Source organism: Rhineura floridana, chromosome 2 (assembly GCF_030035675.1).
Source record: "Rhineura floridana isolate rRhiFlo1 chromosome 2, rRhiFlo1.hap2, whole genome shotgun sequence".
Lineage (NCBI taxonomy): Eukaryota > Metazoa > Chordata > Lepidosauria > Squamata > Rhineuridae > Rhineura > Rhineura floridana.
In genome coordinates, this window is record NC_084481.1 from 203,348,234 (window position 1) to 203,369,338 (window position 21,105).

The 21,105-nt window shown below is 42.8% G+C and overlaps 1 protein-coding gene across 3 annotated transcripts in view; it reads right to left on the bottom strand.

Annotated features, from left to right (window-relative positions):
* PTPN21 (protein tyrosine phosphatase non-receptor type 21) overlaps positions 1 to 21,105 on the bottom strand; it is an 89,297-nt gene that overhangs the window by 15,744 nt on the left and 52,448 nt on the right. For 2 of the 3 annotated variants that reach the window (XM_061611906.1, XM_061611908.1), the window contains 5 exons: positions 16,808 to 16,868; positions 13,875 to 13,962; positions 9,795 to 11,263; positions 6,702 to 6,842; positions 1,674 to 1,895 (listed from right to left, as the gene is read on the bottom strand). In XM_061611906.1, coding sequence (XP_061467890.1) covers positions 1,674 to 1,895; positions 6,702 to 6,842; positions 9,795 to 11,263; positions 13,875 to 13,962; positions 16,808 to 16,868 — 1,981 coding nt within the window. The remainder of the gene's footprint in view (positions 1 to 1,673; positions 1,896 to 6,701; positions 6,843 to 9,794; positions 11,264 to 13,874; positions 13,963 to 16,807; positions 16,869 to 21,105) is intronic. The other variant, XM_061611907.1, reaches the window with a different exon arrangement.

Below are 21,105 nucleotides of genomic sequence, written 5' to 3' on the forward strand. Positions count from 1 at the left end.
ATCTGTGCTAGAGCGGGGAGAGAAACAATAAAAAAGGACAGTCCGGACTGGTGGAGTCCCTGGTGGTGCCTAGTGACAGGCAGTAGCCACGCGCAGGTAGGAACCTGACAGGGAGAGCCAGGGAAGGGCGTCACAGTCCCCAAGTCAAATGCCCACGTAGTATGCAAGGCTGGCATACTTTGTTTTGTTTTTGGCACCTGAGGCAGACAAATCCCACAAGTACCTCTCCCTATCAGTGAAAATACAACACTAAATTAAATAACTAGAATTGCTGCCCTTTCAGGATATCCAGAATCAGCTTCCTGAGGCAGCTGCCTTGCTCCGCCTAATGGGTTGGGCCTCAGCCCTTGATAAGTTCACACTATGAACCTTGGTTTAGTTCACACATGGACGGGGCTCTGTTCTATAGAATCCTGTGCTCATGCGTCCCTTGCCTTTGCGCCTGCCAAAGAAATGCTTTCTGGAACAACTACAAACTCCAACCCAAAGCTGCTTGGCAAAGTTGGTTAAATCTACTCTGCTTGCTGATGGGATTAATACGGAAGTCTTACCTACCTTCTCTTCTGTTAGAGTTAAACAGCTGTTCAAAGAAAGAATCCATCTCTATTCTAAACGGTGGGAACTTTATTCAATTACCCAAACGTCATATTCTATTTGGTTCCCACTATATAAAACAACATTTGGCATGGAGCAATATTTTACATTCCTAACAGCGGCACCCCTGAGAAAATCATTCACAGCTTTACGACTTCAGACTATGCCCTCTGTTTTACTGGATGGGAGGTTTGCTAACATTCCAATCCAACAAAGACTTTGTATCTGTCAATCTGGTGAAGTTGAGGATATTATATATCACTTACTGAGCTGCCCCTTACATAAGTCTCCAAGGTTGAAATTTCTTTCCTGCATCCTTTGCCCCTTGTCAAATAGACCTCCCCTGGAGCAGCTATGCGTTCTTCTAGCAGGCAATGACGTATTTGTAACCACTCAGGTGGCAAAATTTGCTCTAGCTGCATGCAGGTAAAGTAAGACTTAGATACCAAAATCACCTGGTGGGTGCCCCAGTGTTATCCTGACCGTAGCATCTATACACTAAGACCTGAGGCGGGCCAGGGTATTTACCGCTCAGGAGTGGAAATTTTACTGGAAATGTATTTATATTTTTCTACTCTATGTTGTTGAACTGCGTTTTACTGTAATATGATTTGTATTTTAATATGTTTTTTGTATTTTCCTTTTAAATGTACTTGATAGTGGCGGCCTATGGCTCTGAACAATAAAGATTCATTCATACTTCACACATGGAAGCCATTTCATTGTTATGCTCTCAAGTTAAGACCATTCAAAACTAGGGCTCTGAAAAGAGCAACTTCCAAGATAATCCCTACTGAGAAGAAACAAAATACTCTGATCCACTTTCTTATGAAATGCTCTGAGGTACAAGTAAAAAGGATCTGAAAATGCAAGGCGTGTATACCATGTTTCCTTTCTAGTCTTACAGAAAATAAATGATGAATAAATGGCATGTTGGGCACACACATTCTCCTGTACTCATGCTCCTCTGTGCCACCTGTAGCACAATTCTTCACAGCATTTTTAATCTTTTTTATTATTTTAAAAGAGATTTACAAGAGGATAGGTAGGAGAAATCATCTCATTATTTCTAACCTCACCTTAACGTGGGATGCATTGATATAACCAGTATTATTTTCTTTAGTGGGGACCAGCTCTACTCGGGTGTCATCGTAAGGAAGAACATCCTGAAACCTGTTCCTTTCTGCATTTTCTGGAAGACGGGCTATTGAACAGTCACCATCTACAAGCCTTTTCTTCTGAATCCGTTCGTATTCCGTAAACACCATCCCTTGTTCTAAACATTGTTCCAAACCTTTACACTAGAAACAGAAAACAGAAGTACACAACATTTTGGTTTTTTCAACAAAAGTGAGTGCTTGTGTGTATCTGTATTCTATTTTATTTATTTAAAATACCTTTAGGCTACCTTTAAAGGATGCTCTCAAGGTGGATTATAGAAAGTTATTTTTTAAAAAAACAATTGATTTTTTAAAAATGGTAACAGTTGTTTTATTACAGTCTCACTCACAAATATTAACATTCAAAAGAAAAATACAGTTCTAAGCCATCAGACATCCAATAAAACAACAGCTCAAGAGAAAACTAGAGAGAACAAATAGGTCTTCAAGGTTTTCCTCAAGGCCTGTAATGATGGAGCCCAAAAGCCCCCAGATGGTAGTGGATTCCAGAGATATATATAGATTTGATCCAGCAATCCCATAAGCAGAATGCGGTATGTGGCATGCTCCTAATGGCAGAAGTGGGGGAGGTGATTTTTACCAATTTCCTGTTCCCCTTACAGCCATGAAAAAAGTGCTCTGGAGGGTTGGAGGAGCCCCAAGAATGAGGTGGCACCATGGGCTGCAAAATAAAGGGAGAATAGATGAAAATCACATCCCTCCCCCCTTCCAGCCTCCTCCGAATCAGAGACCCTTCTGTGAATGGAAGAGCACTTCTGCTCACAGAAGACTGGGTCTGGATCCAAGGATTTGCAAACATTCTGTTTATTAAATTATACAGCCACGAGAGTGGCTGTATACTATAGCCAGCGTGGATTTTTCACATTCTGCAATGTTAAATTGAAAATACCCCCGTGCCATTCTGATGCTTCCCATAAGCTGATTTCAAAACAAAACCTTACAAAACCTATAGTCCTGAACTCAGAAACGCTTGCTTAACAACCCTGTAAATTTTCATGGTGATACACAAAACAGTCAGAGAGAATACAGAGTTCAAAGTCTAAAAAGAGAAAGAAAAAAACACCCCAGAGCCCTTTTGGACTTTTTTCTCTGAGAGTTCTCATAATCTGTTGAAATTCATTAAAAATCAGCCATGTTCACAGAGTACCTGTAATCCTAATACTGACCTTGTCCTATACTCTGACCTTCATCCTCTGCAGTTTAAAAGTTAAAAAATTGCCTGGCTGATTTTTAATTAATTTAAGCAAACTTTTGGCTGGAACCCAATTATAACGTTGGGCATACTCAGTAAAAACCAACTGTCAGTGTTCTAAAAGCCTCACAGCTGCTGGGCTTGGCTAATCAAGGGGCCACACCCACACCAGACTTTGATTTCACATGAGACAGTTAGGGCTTCCCTCAGAGAATCCTGCGAAGTGTAGTTTGTGAAGGGTGCTGAGAGGAGACTCCTATTCCACTGACAGGGCTCCAGTGGCCAGACTGGTTTAACAGTCAGCCACTCTGATTGAAGGTCTGTGAGGGGAACAGGGTGTCTCCTAGCAACTCTCAGCACTCTTCACTAACTACACTTCCCAGGATTCTTTGAGAGAAGCCATGACTGTCCAAAGTAAAATAAAGGCCTGGTGTGGATGTGGCCAGGGACAGCTTTGGTTCAAATTTGGATGGGAGGCTACATGTGCCTGCTGTAGAATAAAAAGGTGGGAGAAACGCTGAAAAGCAATGATACTGTTCACAATGTTTTCCTTTTGGAAAGGGTTCCCCCTTCTGCCCAGTGCCCATCCACCCAATCTCCTCCCCTCCCCCTCCCCCCAGGTCAGTGTGGGACTAGGACCTGGGAGACCAGGGTTCAAATCGCCACACAGCCATGAAGCTCACTGGGTGACCTTGGGCCAGTCACTGCCTCTCAGCCTCAGAGGAAGGAAGGCAATGGTAAAACCACCTCTGAATACCATTTACCATGAAAACCCTATTCAAAGGGTCGCCATAAGTTCGGTCGACTTGAAGACAGTCCATTTCCATTTTCAAACATGATTGCACAGAAATAAATCCCACTGAACTCAAATAGTATGCAAATGATCAAATTAGGGTTGCCAGGCCCAGCCTCCAAGAGGTCTTCTGTATCTTTAAAAGTTGTGCAGGGGGAAGGTAGAATTTCACCTTGTGGTTTTTCCCATTACAGTGTTGAAAGAACACCTGTACTTGGCTGAATTTTCTCTTCTCTTAAAGATACAGAATCATTCTCAGGCCCTAATCCTGGCAACCTAGATCAAGCCCACCCTCCCTTCTCCCTCCTATCCCCTCTCTCTTGCCCCTTCCCTCCCCCTTCCTTTGCCCCTCCCTCCCCATCCCCATCCCCTTCCAATCCCCTCCTTCCCCTTCCCTTTCCCCCTCCTCTTCCTCCTCCCCATGGTCAGTTTTACCTATCTTAAGCATGATTGCACAGAAGTAAATACCATTGAACTCTATAAACATGCAAATTATCAAATCTCCCCTCCCCTCCCTCTTCCTCTGCCCCCCTCCAATACGCTTCTTCCCATTCCCCCTCCCCCTTGGTCAGTTTTTCCTACCCTAACCATGATTGCATAGGAGTAAATCCCATTGAACTCAATAAGCATGCAAATGATCAGACCTGCTTTTCTCCTCCTTCCCCTCTCCTCTCCCTTCCTCCTCCCCCTCTTCCTTCTTCCTCCTCCCCTTCCCACTCCAGCCCTCCCTCCCTCCCCTCCAGTCAGTTTTACCTATCCCTAAGCATGATTGCACAGGAATAAATCGCACTGGACTCAATAAACATGCAAATTATCAAACCTGTCCTTCTCCTCCACTCCCCCTCCCCCTCCTACCTGCTCCCATCCCAGTCCTCCCCTCTGCTTTTCCTCCCCTCCCTCCTCCTTTTCCTCCTCCCCCCCCATCCCCTGTGGTCAGTTTCACCTATCCTAAGCATGATTGCAGGGGAGTAAATCCCACTGAACTCAATTAGCATGCAAATGATCAATCCATTCTCAGAAAGGATCACATTTCTTACCTGCTAGATTAAAAAGCAGGGAAATTCACTAATAGGCAAAAAACCTTATGGTTTAAGAATGTACCTATAGCCCACAGATATCTCTATCCAACTTTAAAAAGCAGGGAAATTTGTCAAAATGCAAACACAATTTGGGTTAGTCTTTCACAGTCCAATCCACTTGCTGTGTAGCTTGGAAGAATTTGGTAACGTGCCTCTGAGCATATGGTGAGTGATGGCAACACCTGCAATCAGCCCAAATAATAGAAAGAAGACATGTGCTGTGCTGATCTTGTTTTAGCAGGGAGGAAGCAACATTATTAAGACAGTTGATATAGTTCAGATGGTCACTTTAAATATGTCTGATCTACTTTGCAATTTTCGTGAAGTTTCCTATAGGAAATCATTTTATTTTGTTTCTATTTCTGTGAATATGTGAAGTACAGCAACACTTTGCAAGATTTACACTAAAAAAACTCCAAACATAATTGTGGAATAATGGCACTGACTTCTGCAGAATAGTCTCCAGTGGACCTCAGGAGTGTCTCAATTTGCACAAGATAAAACAGTGGTAGGTGAAATATATTCTAGCAAAATTCTAGGTATGCTCTATGTTTTTAATTGACCGTGGCCACCTTGCCTTAAATGAAGTGGTTTAAACACAGCAGGCTGAAAACATGCATCCTCTTTTTTCCAACAGCTAAAGTCATTGCTAAAGTAGCAGCATATTTTAATCAGTCTGAGTTTACATCAAACTGCAGTTTCTGATTCAACTGTTAATGCACCCAAAATAGAAACAGAGCATAACCTCCAGTTTGAAACACAAAAGGCTGCCTTCACCATCATATGACATTGACCAATAAAAAGGCTTTGAAACTAATAAAAATAAATTTGACACAGATTTCTAGGATGAATAATGAGGGAAATAAAATGTTCTCGTTTAGATTCTCTGTAGAAACATTAGTAACACAGGAAAGAAGCAAAGTAAGAACACCAACAAACATACAAAAATATAATTTTCCATCTTTGGAGATGGCAGGTATTGCCACCACTCACCATATGCTCAGAGGCACATGTTACCAAATTCTTCCAAGCTATACAGGAAGTGGATTGGACTGTCAAAGACCAACCCAAATTGTGTTTGCATTTTGACCAATTTGTAGGGCAGTAGAATATCTCAGAGAGGTCAGGTCTCCTGCTCCCCTGGTGCATTCACTATAGCTGCCCAATTTTCCTGCTTTTTAAAGTTGGATACAAATATCTGTGGGCTATAGGTACATTCTTAAACCACAAGGTTTTTTGTCTATTAGTAAATTATTATTTAATTATTTGAATACTTGAAGCATTCTTATCTTGCCCTTCTACATGAGACAAGCCTTACAACATACAGCAAAACCATTAAAAAAATTATGCAAATAGGAAAAAACCAGTAAGAATCCACAAGCAACCACATGAAATGAAATGCATCAGCAAGGCCTAAGGTAACACAGAAGCTCTTAACTGAACTCTTAAAATTGATGTAGGCACCTTGATGAATAAAGCCAAAGGTGACATTTCAAAGTCTGGGTGGCATCACAGAAAAGGCTCTGCTCTTTGTGGCCACCCACTTTGCCTCTGAAGGTAGGGGAACACAGTTCCCAACTAAATATTAATACATGGGTAGATATATACCACCTTTCTGCTTTATAGGGGCTCCCTAGGCAATTCACAACAGAAGTACAAGATAAAACACACAGTTCTGCACCAAGAAAAGAACACAAAAGCAGCAGTGTTTGGCACTTTTCTCACATGCCCGACACAGAAATAAACCACATTCTGATACCTTTACCCAGATAAAACTTTCACTTATAGCAACCCAGATCATGCAGCTGTGAAAACTATGAAAACTTTTTGAACGTGTGGCTCCATAAAAACATCAAACCAACCCGTTCATCGTTTGTTGCTCTGGCAGGTTCATCCTTCCCCTCATCTGGCAGTGGCAGCCGAGATAATGTCAGTCCATTTAAAGCAGCTAACTTCAAAGGTCCCATTTTTTTGGCTTCAGCTCTGTTCTTTTTCATGACCTGCTGGAATAAGACAACCTTACAATGCACTGCAATAAAAACCTGGTTCAAACCAAATTGCTGGGTTGGGGAGTGGGTAGAGTAGGGGGCTCATCTAGAAAAGGGAAGGACTGCCAGCCCTCAGCTCCTCTGGCTAGCATAACCTTCCAGAGACTGCAGAAGCAAAGCAACATTCTTTCCACTTACAGGGAAAGCAGAATTTCCCCTCTCATTTTGCACAATAAACTCAAAAGTTTTTACTATTTGGCAGAATTTATTGTTTCTGGGAAAAAGGTTTCCAAAGCACTCAAGCCCTGCAACCAATACCACATTCTGCTGATTTCCTGTACTCCTGTGGACTCCAAGAACACACACACAGCCCTAAGTAGAGACCATCTTGGCTGTAAGACTCTCTCCCTGCTTGCTGGCCTCTTTCCACCTGGCCTGGAAGGGTGGGGCCTTGACTGACTGCAGCTATAAAAGGTATCATTACCTGAAGATGCCAGAGACCATCTTGACTGTGGGGTGTTGTTTAGGAACTTCTGTTCGGGTAAAAGTTTAATTTCTGATGTGAGCTGTGTAATTTTTTTTTCTGTTCATGCTGTGAGCCGCCTTGTGCATAAATTGTTATGGAAAGGCAGCATACAAATAAACTATTATTATTATTATTATTATTATTATTAAATACAACCTGTCAAATACCGTTCAACATTTAGCTGCTAGAAATTTGAACATTTTTATTGGCAGGCAAATAACATTCCCCACCCTAGAATACTCAGCCTTTCAAAACCCAGGGCACACTAGCAAAATGGTTAGACTATCCAGCTCCTTAGGTTTGTGCCAGCTGAACATGTAAGTTTGCAGGTGACCTCTAACAGGAAACAGAAATTGTACAGATTAACAACTTCTAAACAAGCCAGAATACAAAGCCATTATCTGAAGATGATTTAATCTCCTAGTTTATTTGGAAGCCATTAACCATTATTTCCCAGCTCGAATCTAATGGGAAGTTATGGTTGTGCTGAATTCTAGCTTGCTCAGCTGCTCATGCAAGAGTGAAGTAACTGCAAAGGAACCCACCCACAGCTCATGCATCTCCAAGTTTATTAAAAGCAAGGATTTTTGGCTTAAGCCCTCCATGTGAACAAGGCAAATGACTATCTCATGCATTCTATAGAATCCCAGTGAAAGGATACAAGGTATTCCCTTGTATCATTAAGCATAAAAGCAAAACTTTTATCTAGTGAGAGTCATCTAGAAAGACAAAATCCATAGCACTTTAGCCCAAGTCTGTCACATCTCAGGACCCATTTTTCAGGTTTGATTGAAACTTCTTAAAGGAAAGAAGTTGAATAGGAATACATAAATCCTAGGCGTATGGATGTCCTAGGATCAGCTCTTTTGTGAGTGTTGGATTAATTGCTTTAAGCACAATTGGCAGCAGTAGCAGTTTTTCCTAATCTATTCCATCTGTATAAAGCCTTACAGTGCAAACCTATACATGCCTACTCATAAGCAAACACTATTGAGCCCACTAGTACTGACACCCATGTAAGTCATTACTGTATAGGATCTGTAGCCTTAACTCAGCCTTTGCAACCTAGAGGTGTCCTCCAGGAGTTTTGGACTATAGCTCCCATCAGCCCCAGCCAGTTGGGGTGATGGGTGTTGTAGTCTAAAACATCTGGCAGGTACCACCAAGTTGGCAATAGTTGCTTTAGCAAGACAGCAGCTACTAAGACTGTCCTTGCCTTCAACATGTGAAAAGGTTAATGAAACATCAAGAAAAGAAACAACAAGCCACGCCAAGGGGGAACATCTCTGATGGTGAAAGAATTAATTTGGCAAGGTAAGGCAAGTGGGAGGAGAGGATTCTGAGCAGAAGTCAAAGGAAAAGACACAAAAGAAAAAGCCTGGAGAGTGTTTGTGTGTATTAGCTGAAGCAGGAGGGAATATGCCACTCAAGAACATTTACTGGTGCTACTCAGGTATAAAAATGTAATTAAGCCATACAGTAAGTTATAAAAATTAAATTAAATGTAATTTATTAAATATAAAATGATTAAATTATTTTTAAACAGCCTTTCAATAAAAAACACCCATGGTACAGTAGGGCCCCGCTTTACGGCATTCCGTTTTCCAGCGTTCCTCTGATGCGGCGGCTTTCAATTAGGGGAAAATCCCCATTTTAAAGCCAATTTTGTGCTTTTGCAGAATTTTCGCGCAACACGACCCATTATAGTCAATGGGTTCCGCTTTATGGTGGGGGCCTGGTCCCTAACCCGCCGTATAAGCGGGGCCCTACTGTAGTTGGCTTCAACAAAGACTCTGAAATTACTCTAGCAGTTTCACACCTTACAACCCCCCCCCCCAAAGCAGCAACAGGAGAGGTGCAACAGGTTGAACATCTACAGAGCCATCTTGCCATCTACAACCGCTCTGCATTCGTTGTTGCCCTTCCTGTTGGGAGAGCTGTCCGCCCATCCCTGGAAGAAGACCCACTCCCCCACTGATTGTGACAGCTGGCTTTGAGGCCAAGACTCCTGGATGGGGGAGGGGTGGAAAATTCCAGGGAGAATATAGCTGACCTTGGGGTTGGGAGGAGATGGGTTTATGTTTGTGTTTTATCTGCTGGAGGGTGGGTGAGGATTTTATTTTATTTGCTTTTGCAGCTAGGATCAGTGTGCTTCCAAAGCTTACTGTGGCTGTAGGGTGGTGGTAGTAATTGTTTTATTTCATTTTTGTTTTGCTTTATGTATGATATATTATTTTGGCTTTTAATCATGTTATATTCAACAAGTGTACAATCTATGTACCTGTGTACATAAACAGCTGTACTGTACACTCATACAGTTATTCACATGGATTGTATACAGTCAGTGCATTCAGGAGTTCAGCTGTATAAATCAACAGGTATATCTTCTTACACACGGATTGTATGTGTGTGCAGTGTCATGTGTGACTGGGAAAACTTACCCCTAAAGGAGGTAGCCCTTCTACTATATTCTTTTTCCCCGACAGCAATTCAGACACAGGCCTCTTTTTTACAGAATCCTTTCGCACCCTGTATCTTGCAGATATTGTCAAGTCAGACTCGGACACTGATGGAGTCAACAGCACATCAGCTCTTCTCTGCACCTGAGTGTCAGCCATGATGTGGGCAGGACTAGCATCTTTTACCCTCTTCTCAGTCTCTGTAATATATAACTTGGGTTCATGTATGTGCAAAGGACCAGGGGGTGAAGGGACAGAACTGTAAGGATAGTTCAATAACGATTCAGGAGGATAGCATCCCATGACAGAAGGAAGCTGGGATTTCCCATTGATGAATGGAGAGATGGTTGCATTAGTCTTGTTTTCATCTTCAAATTCTTCCTCTTCCTCACTGCTATGAATCAGCATGGTAGCATCTGAAAGAGACTTCTTATGCCCGTATTTCACGTTTTCTTCTTGTTCCTCATTTCCCTCTTGTTTTGTTCTCTCCAAGAAAACAGTGGGCTGCGAGCCAGCAGGGACAACCTTTGGAGGGGCCACATCTGCGGCCGATGCTGACATGGTCCTCTCTTTAATCCTCATGGCCTCAAAGCTGTGGGCCAAGCCAGCTATTTCAATACTGTTTCTCTTCTGCAACTGAGCATGCCGGGCCGAAGTCAAGGGCTCACTCACTTCCTGGAGGGAATGTGCAACTGGCAAACTGTCCTCCTGAAACGTCTGGACTGAGTGATGGACCCGTCTGGTGATGAGATCCGGGTTGCTGCTGCTGATGTAGAGGTGCCGGGAAAGGTCTGGGGTGCTGTTAGCAGGTCTCGGGTAAGGATAAGGAGGAGGAGGGCGATACACTTGAGTCTTCATGATGTTTGGTGCAGGGTAATCTTGGGCCTGCAATTGAACATTTGTCAGCTCAGGAACACTCACTGCTCCAACCACCAGGCGCCTTTCAACAGGATAGGGGTAGGGGGACTGGCTATGGAAACTGTAATTCAGGTTAAATGGGTAGTGGCTAGAGTGAGGGGAGGTGAAATTAGCATGTTCTCGGATTTCAGGCTGACTGTACACCATGGCATCGGGCCTACTGTAGGCATATGAATTGCCAATGTTAAGGTTCCTCATGGAATGACTCTGCTTGTCTGAATGGATCGTTCCCCGGTTAAGCTGCTTCATTACAGTCTCATAATCTGGGGTAGGCCGATAAGAAGGTGGTATAAGGGCACTGTGCCGATGTGACGGGACACAATCAGATCTGAGGACATCACTGCCAGTAATGCTTGGGTTGGAGGACATGGGCGACGGCTGCAGGTAGTGCTGTGGGTTATTCAATGAGTTTGTGCTGTGAGCACTGTAGACGCTGCCATTGCGGATTCTACCATTGTAGTCATGTGGTGCTCTGTCCAGGCTGGTCTGAGAGTGGCAGTAATAGCCATTCTGGTTATTCCCATACAGATTATCTGAAATACATGAATTCGCATCCATTTATAGCTACCCACAGAAACTGAAAAAGGGGCAGGTAACAGCTGTTATCAATGTGTCAGTCTTCCACAAGTCACTTTTTTTGTTTTTTGTTTAATCAGTTAACAGAATAGTGCCTCTTGGGCCACATCCACACCATACATTTAAAGCACTATTATACCACTTGTAACATTCATGGCTTCTCCCAGAGAATCTTGGGAACTGTAGTTTAAGGATGCTGAGAGTTGTTAGGAAACCCTATTCCCCTCACAGAACTACAATTCCCAGGGAAGAGGGATTGATTGTTAAACTGCTGGGAATTGTAATTCTGCGAGGGGAATAGGGGTCTCCTAATAATTCTCAGCATGACTGTTAAAGTGGTAAAATAGCGCTTTAAAGGTGCAGATACCATGGCATTGGGTATCAGCAAATAAATCTGACAGCTTCATTGTCAACAACTAAAATGTGCTGAATAGCTAACTTTTTATAGTTTATAGTTACTGAAAGGTATGGATACATGGAACTAACACCAAATCAAACCATCAAGCTCAAGACTGTCTATTTTGAGACACAAGTTTCAAAAGTCTTAAGCCAATCAAGTTCTTTCCCAGATCAACTATCCAAGGTTCTTAAACATGGAAATATAAAGTAGCATCTTATGCATGCAAATCTATGTGTTCTACCATAAAACCTTAAAAAGCTTCAAGAAAAATGTCCCAGAGTGAGTTTGTAAACACAATTGTTAACATCAGTTACCATGAAGCATTTGCTATATGTTTCATATTAAGGGTACGCATCTGATCTGAATGAATTCCAAGGATACTTTCGAGGGATTTGGGATCTGTACAAGGCTGCATGAGTTGAAGCAGGGACCCCTGAAGTGCTTCATGGAGCCTTGGTGATCTAGATGTCATAAAAATGCTGCAGACAAACGTCTACTGCAAGGACAAACTATTTCTCTAAACTTACCATATAAGGAAAAAGCTAAGGTGTGGGGAAGGGGGAAAGAGAGCAGCTTTGCAAAATCAAAAAGTATGTCTCCAGCTTAAGGGAAATGGCAGAAGCAGGGAGCTCCTTCACAACTGTCAGGTCTAGTTTTTAATCAGAGGAAACTATTTTATGGTGAAGGCAAATCCCTTTTAGTTTTTTCCAACCCACTAGCACAAAAGCCTCTACAAGTGTTTGTGTTCAATCTGACAGGTTTTTTGTACCCAGGGCACCTCTCTCATTTCTGCAGTATTTAGACCAACTAAGTACAAAATAATAAGGGAGATAAGCATTTCCTGTTTCATCATCCCCACAATTTAACAGCTACCATTGGAAAAAAAACACTGCTGTACTTCTGAGGGATTCATGCCCTTAGAAGGAGCAGCCTTGCCTGCAAAAATCATCTGCCCAAAAAATAAAAAGTTAGATTTTCCTTTTTAAAAAGATAAACAAACTTTTACAAGTGTCAAGCATAAAGTCTTGGGTCTATTTGTGCAGGTTTTATCCACTCTGAAGGGGCTAGTATACTTGCAAATTCCATCCACTTCTGTCAAAAGAAAAAGGTTATAGCTTTTTTTTTAGTATCCCGACAATGAAGGGGGAAGGGGGAAAGAAGAGAAATGAATTGGACTTGAACAAAGCCCAGATCAAATTGGGCAGCCCATGAAGCACTTGCAACTGAGGTGAGCTGGTTCCTGAAGCAACAAATTGGGGCCCAAAACAAGTCTTGTGCTCAGTGCTCACCCTATTTCATATTATGTTGAAGTTAGGTGGAGGTTCTCCAGTGATCTTTTCTTCTTACATTCTGTGAGTTCTCTCTCCTTCTTAGAGAGGGTATGCTTGCAGTCACAACTTGGTATAAAAATGGGTGCAGGGGAAGGACAGCTGCACAATTCATTAAGCTCCTATATTTTGTCTTCTACTTAAAAGCTCAGACTAACTTATACTGGAGAGGGAACATAACTCATGGAAGAGTACAGTAAGTCCTCCACCTTTCAATATGTCCCAAGTTCAGAATTTCCCAATTTCCAGGAAATTCAATTTCCCAAAGTCCCAGGTTTAATTTCTAGCATCTCTAGTTTTAAGGATCAGGTAGCAAGTGATAGGAAAGACCTTGGCCTAAGATTTTGGAGAATTCCCACCAGTCAAAACAGAAAGTGCTAGGATAGATATACAAATAGGATGACCTAATATAAGGCAACATTCTATGCTCCTACAGGTGACAAACACATACACACCTGCCAAGTCAACACACAACTCCAAGCCGTAGTAAAAACAAATCAAGATTCTTAAACCAACAAATCATGACAACAAATTGTGGTTTGCTAGTAATGAACAAACCATAGTTAGACCACTGGGCAGGGTTCAGGGAATAAAACAAGCCACAGTTTAATAAGCCACAGTTAATAAACCATGGCTCAGTGTTACTGCAAACCAGGCCACATTCTACCATCCCAGCACTAGCTACAATGAGAGCAACAGCATTAGTAACCTAACAACATAATGGGCTCTCACTCTTCTCTAGTACTTCCAACTAGATAATTTATTTTTCCCCCAAATCCCCTTATATAATATATTGGCAGAGTAAAATACTGAAGTTTCCCGAGCATGTTGAACCTTTACCTTGGGAAGATGTATACTGTTCTGCGTAGTGTCCATTGTAGTGCAGCTGAGATGGTGGCGGCATCATATAGGGCTGTGGTTTGGGCTGCTAAAAAAAAAAGATATTACAGAAGAAAGTAGAGATCTACACCAGATTATGATATTAGAACTTAAAAGCTTTGCCCCAGTTCAAACACCTTTATGCACTTCAATATGCATACAGCGCTTTTGCAAAAGTTTGCTCCCTCACACATTTCAGTGGAGGCGGATATCTGTATGCAAAAGGAAGATGCATTGTGACTGACTGACTTATTAGAAGCCAATAGGATGCCTGGGATGCAGGGGGCATATATTTATCAAACCTCCCACATCTGTAAGAAAACTGCTGAATCAGGATACCTGTATTTTGCCGGGTATGCACAATGAAGTGTAACCAAAAATACATCTCTTTAAGTTAATAGGACACAAGCTACAACACCTGTTAATCATCTAATTAGCAGTATCTACATTAAACCAAAAAACATTTAGCAGCCAACTCAAGACAATTATGAAGGAATTACTCACTCAGTTGTGCAAAACCTGGATTATCCAACACTGTCAGCACAGCATAGGAAAACTAGCCTTATACTTTGACAAAGGGACTAGCTAGCTGCTGAGTAACAAAGTGATGTAAGGAAGAGGGTGTGGCCAGCTTCCTCCCTAGAAAAATCAGCTAGGGGAGGAGCCTTATAATAGGGATTGACCCAGAAGGAGGAATAACAATAGTAATAATCACTGTCCTCCTAACTGATTCTTTGTCAAGGTTACTGGTTATTCAGAATAGAGGTATGCAGTTTGGTGAATGAGATATGGCTCCTGAATTCATAATTGCAGTTAACTGGCACTGCAAATCACTTAGAGGTCTTTTGTTTTAGTAAATGGTGGACTATGACCTGGTAGACCAGGGTTCGAATCCCCACACAGCCATGAATCTCAATGGGTGACCGTGGGCCAGTCACTGCCTCTCAGCCTCAGAGGAAGGCAGTGGTAAACCACCTCTGAATATTGTTTACCATGAAAACTCTATTTGTAGGGTCGCCATAAGTCGGGATCGACTTGAAGGCAGTCCATTCCCATATACATTTTGTTAAATAAATAAATTCTAGTCCCTGTGAGAACTGTTAGCAATGGGATGACAGATCAGGCTGATAAGGAAGCAATGGGACATAAAGACATTGCCATTGTCCTCCCTGGGAGTTAAAAAACTGGGTTAAGCCCAAACTGGTGAATGACTAGCAAAGACTGTGGGAAAAGTCTCATGGGTGGGGTGGTATTCTTTTGTCCATCCCAAGCTGTGAGGGTAGATGAAACAGTCCCTTTAGGGTTTTATAACAGGACACTGGTCTTCAGAATAATTTGTTCAAGGCTGAGAGGATTCATGCTGAACTTTGTGAAGTTTGTGAGGCAGAATAAAAAGCCTATTGTGTAGTATGGGATTGTTTGAGCCTCTCCTTCATAAACTCAATGACTTGGACATTGCATATTTGTCTTTGGGGCTCTCCTTTGGGACAAAAAAATCTTTGGGGTTCAGTGTTAAAAACTTTATGGAAATTTTTGAGATACAAGGCTCTATTAATGATTATAACTGAGGTGCAAATACACTGTAGTCAGTAGGAGGCAGCAATAAGGCCTCTTTATGGCTTTGCAATGCCATTAAACTCAAAGGTTGGGTTTTTGGCATGTGCTGCAGCTGAGTGGACAAATAAAGTGAAGTGTTTGGATTTTAACCTTAATTTTGATGGGCTATTCAAATATTAACAAATATTTTTATTTCAAAGATTTGCTATCACATTTACCGCTCAACAACTCTAATGGGTAACACCTGAAGGTACTACAGGGAGTAAAATTTGCAGATCTTACTCATTTGCTTCTCCTGATCCACAAAAATATCACTGTTGTCAACTCAAGAGCTTGTCTACTGAATGCCTTTTAAACCTCTGCCCCAGTCCTTCTACACTGCAGCAGAATTGAATGTAAATTCTGCCGGTTGGCCACCCCAGCCTTGTTTATAAGGAAGGACCTAAGTTCAAATCTCTGCTATTTCATGAACTTAAGAGGTGGTTTTGGACAAGCCTCTCTTTGTTATTCCAGTCTTTCCTTGTAAAATGGGGATATTGAACAATCCTGTAGGGTCAGAAGAACTGAGTCAAAACTTGTAAAGTACTTCGGCACATTAAAAGTGCTGTATAAATGTATACAAATGAAATGGCGTGGCACTACATAATTAAGTGGTGTGCATTCTGCTTAATTTGTAGAACATAAGCTACTGTTGCAAAATTTGGCATTCATGGGGTTCAGAATTCACGTTCCAGCTGGTTTTTTCACAATAACTTCACTTAACTTGTGCTTATTTATTTCGAATGAGCTCACTACTGCAACCACTGTTCGAAGAAAGGAATAAGGGCAAAACTAAGCCATTCCCACCCACCCCCCATTTTTTAAAGGGGCAGTTTATTAGACCAATTCCAAGCTGTTGGGAAGACAGGTGCATTCTCTCATTGTTAAAATCACCAGGAATCTGCAAAACAAACATCCTTTCTACTGAGACTTGCAACCTGGGTCTTCATGGACCAATGTGTGGTAACACAAACTTATTTTCAATATTCTTTGGAGGAAGGGTAGGTGGATTGCCTGCCCTAGATGAAGCTAGGCATGGTTATGAGACCAACCCTTGTCTCTTGATTCACAGAAGCCACTGAACTATTCCTGTATTAAGTGGTAAAAAGATTAAAATTCTGCACTGTAGCCCAACTGACAAACTGTAAAAAGCTGATTATAGGAAATCTGCCCTTTCTAGCTTTTTCTAGCTTCTTATATCAACAGCACTTCATTTATGGACAACCTTCTCCTCATTAAAAATTAACATTAAACCCCCCCACAAAGAATAAGGAACAGCTCAGAGCTAAAGACCTTACCAGAGACATCCTGGAGGATGATCGCCTTCTAACTGGATTCACTGTCACCGCCTGGGCTTGTCTGCAAAGCAAAGTGACACGATAAAAACAGGTTCTTCAATAATGTCATTGACAGTGCAGTTCTATACATTTGTATTGTATAAGTCTCACTGTGTTCAAAGGGACCTTCTTCCTAGTTATATAGGCTTGCCAACTTGGGGATAAAATTTAGAGTGCTCCAAGCTCTGAAAAGAGAGGACACCAAGAAAAAGAATATAGCGAAAATGCTGTGACTACCTTTCTCCACCAGGAGACTATGACGCTAATGTTCACCTTGCTTGTTGTATTCACATCAGGAGCTCAAAGGGAGAACAATTTGGATTTCCAGAAATATGTTGGAACGTGGCAAAAATGAGACAATAGCATTTTGCTTAGCAATCTGTAGAGTCCCTCAAGCGTTGCTGCTCATGCTGCGGATGTATTCACAATTGCCTGGCTAAATTTCACCACCACAAGGATACATCTATTCATAGTTTGCGAATCCTTAAGTCAACAACTGGCCCTTTTCCCCTCATAGTTGCATAGATCATCCTTTGCCAGTCTGTTGCTCACCAGGTATTTTGGATTGCAACTCCCATCAGCTCCAGCTGAGCCAGTTTTAGTCCAAATCTGGAGAGCAATAGTGTAGAATGGGGGTACGGGGGGCTGAAGGAGAAGGATTTCTCCTTTAGTTCAAATGACACTGCTACATATAATTTTATCTCTCAGCAGGTAGAGCATGATGGTAAAAGTGGGCAGGGCTATACTTGTTTGAATTGGCATGTACCCACTTCCAGTAATAAGCCCTGCCTGCCTTGTAGGGCACATGTATCACATTGTAGTATGGGAGAGACTATAAGCTGGAGGAAACTCAGGAATATAACTGACAAGCTCTAAAGCTGTCGTCTGCTTCCAAATGTTTACTCTCTCTCCACCCCCCGAAATGCTGCTTTAATTATTTATTAATTAGATTTATATCCCTCCCTTCCTCCCAGTAGGAGCCCAGGGCAGCAAACAGAAGCACTAAAAACACTTTAAAACATCATAAAAACAGACTTTAAAATATATTCCAACCAAACATCCTTAAAAACATATTGAAGTGAAATATCTTTAAAAACATTTTTTTAAAAAAGCTTTAAAAACATATATTTTTAAAAAAGCTTTAAAAACACATTAAAAAGCAATTCCAACACAGATGCAGACTGGGATAAGGTTTCTACTTAAAAGGCTTGTTGAAAGAGGAAGATCTTCAGTAGGCGCCAAAAAGGTAACAGAGATGGCACCTGTCTAATATTTAAGGACAGGGAATTCTGAAGGGTAGGTGCCACTACACTAAAGGTCCGCTTGCTATGTTTTGTGGAACGGACCTCCTGATAAGATGGTATCTGCAGGAGGCCCTCACCTGCAGACCGCAGTGATAGACAGGGTATATAACAGGCAAGATGGTCTTTCAGGTATCTTGGTCCAAGCTGTATAGGGCTTTGTATGCCAACACCAGCACCTTGAACTTAGCCTGGTAACTAATAGGTAGCCAGTGCAATTCATTCAACAGCGGGGTGACATGTTGGCAATACCCTGCCCCAGTAAGCAGTCTCACCACCACATTTTGCACCAGCTGCAGCTTCCAGACCAACCTCAAGGGCCAATATAATTAAGGGCCAATGTATACAAAACAGAGAATGCATGAAAAGCACCAACCTCTGTCGGGTTCCGTACAGTCTAGCATCTTATGGAAAGGGTTCTTAACTTGCACCCCAATCCAGCCCCACTGTATCCTGTGTCACAGAAAGAAACTGGGCCAGCATGCAAACATTGCATACAAAATAGGCAGCAAGTGCTTCAAGGCAGCAGTAGGGAACCCATGGCCCTCCAGATGTTGTTGGACTCAGACACTCAAATTGCAGCCAGCATGGCCAATGGTTGAGGATGATGGGAGTTGTAGTCCCGCCATGTTTGGAGGGCCATAGCTTAGCCACCCCTGAGTTAAGGGAATGTTAAATTAGGCCCTATCTGCAGTATACCTTTAAAACAATATCATACCACTTTAAACAGTCATGGTTTCCCCCAAAGTATCATTTTTATTTATTTATTTATTATACTTGTATACTGCCCCATAGCCGAAGCCCTCTGGGCGGTTTACAGTAACTAAAAACAAATACAATTTAAAATACATCTTTTAAAGAACAATTTAAAACACAATTTAAAAATTTAAAACAATATAAAACACATTCTAAAATGCCTGGGAGAAGAGGAAAGTCTTGACCTGGCACCGAACAGATGACAGTGTTGGCGCCAGGCACACCTTGTCAATGAGATCATTCCATAATTTGGGGGCCACCACTGAGAAGGCCCTCTCCCTTGTTGACACACTCCCAGCTTCCCTCCGAGTAGGCACCCAGGCCTTTGAACTTGAACGCAGTGTATGCGTGGGTTCGTATCGGGAGAGGCGTTCCATCAGGTATTGTGGTCCCAAGCCATGTAAGGCTTTATAGGTCAAAACCAGCACCTTGAATCGAGCTCGGAAACATAAAGGCAACCAGTGCAAGCAGGCCAGAATCGGTTTTATATGTTCGGACCGTCTAGTCCCTGTTACCAATCTGGCCGCTGCATTTTCCACAAGCTGCAGTTTCTGAACCGTCTTCAAAGGCAGCCCCACATAGAGTGCATTGCAGTAATCTAATTTAGAGGTTATCACAGCATGGACAACTGAAGCCAGGTTATCCCTGTCCAGATAGGGACATAGTTGGGCCACCAACCGAAGTTGGTAGAAGGCACTCTGTGCCACCAAGGCTACCTGAGCCTCAAGTGACAGAGATAGTTCTAGGAGAACCCCCAAGCTATGAACCTGCTCCTTCAGGGGGAGTGCAACCCCATCCAGGACAGGTTGGACATCCACCATCCAGTCAGAAGAACCACCCACTAACAGCATCTCAGTCTTGTCTGGATTGAGCCTCAGTTTATTAGCCCTCGTCCAGTCCATTGCAGCAGCCAGGCACCGGTTCAGCACATTGACAGCCTCACCTGAAGAGGATGAAAAGGAGAAACAGAGCTGCGTGTCATCAGCATACTGATGGCAACACACTCCAAAGCTCCGGATGACTGCACCCAACGGTTTCATGTAGATGTTGAACAGCATGGGGGACAGAACTGACCCCTGTGGAACCCCATACTGGAGAGTCCAGGGTGCTGAGCAATGTTCCCCAAGCACCACCTTCTGGAGGCGACCTGCCAAGTAGGAGCGGAACCACTGCAATGCAGTCCCTCCCACTCCCAACTCAGCCAGTCTTCCCAGAAGGATACCATGGTCGATGGTATCGAAAGCCGCTGAGAGATCAAGGAGAATCAACAGAGTCACACTCCCCGTCTCTCTCCCGACAAAGGTCATCATACAGGGCGACCAGGCTGTTTCTGCGCCAAAACCAGGCCTGAAACCCGACTGAAATGGATCCAGATAATCAGTCTCATCCAAGAGTGTCTGGAGCTGGCCCGCAACCACTCGTTCCAGGACCTTGCCCAGGAATGGAACATTTGCTACCAGCCTATAGTTATTAAGATTTTCTGGGTCCAGGGAGGGTTTCTTCAGGAGTGGTCTCACTACCGCCTCTTTCAGGCAGCCAGGGACCACTCCCTCTTGCAGAGAGGCATTAAACACCTCCCTGGCCCAGCCAGCTGTTCCATCCCTGCTAGCTTTTATTAGCCAAGAAGGGCAAGGATCCAGCACAGAAGTGGTTGCACGAACCTGTCCAAGCACCTTGTCAACGTCCTCAAGCTGCACCAACTGAAACTCATCCAAGAAATCAGGACAAGGCTGTGCTCTGGATACCTCGCTTGATTCACCTGCTATAACACTGAAATCTAAGTCCTGGCGGATGCAAAAGATTTTATCCTGGAAGTGCCTAGCAAATTCATTACAGCGGGCCTCAGATGGTTCTACCATGTCCCTGGGGCCAAAGTGTAATAGCCCCCGGACAATTCTGAAGAGCTCCGCTGGCGGCAGATTGATGATTTGATAGTGGCAGCAAAATATTGTTTTTTTGCTGCCCTTACTGCCCCTAAATACAGCTTACCATAGGCACTTATCAGTGTGTAATTGCATCCACCAGGAGTTCGTCTCCATCTGCACTCAAGCCGTCTCTGATATTGTTTCATCGCTCTCAACTCTGGGGTATACCATGGAGCCGTACAAGCTCTACACAGGAGAAGGCGCTCAGGAGCAATCATGTCAACCGCCCGGGTCATTTCTGTATTCCACAGCTCAACCAGGGTTTCAACAGGAGCGC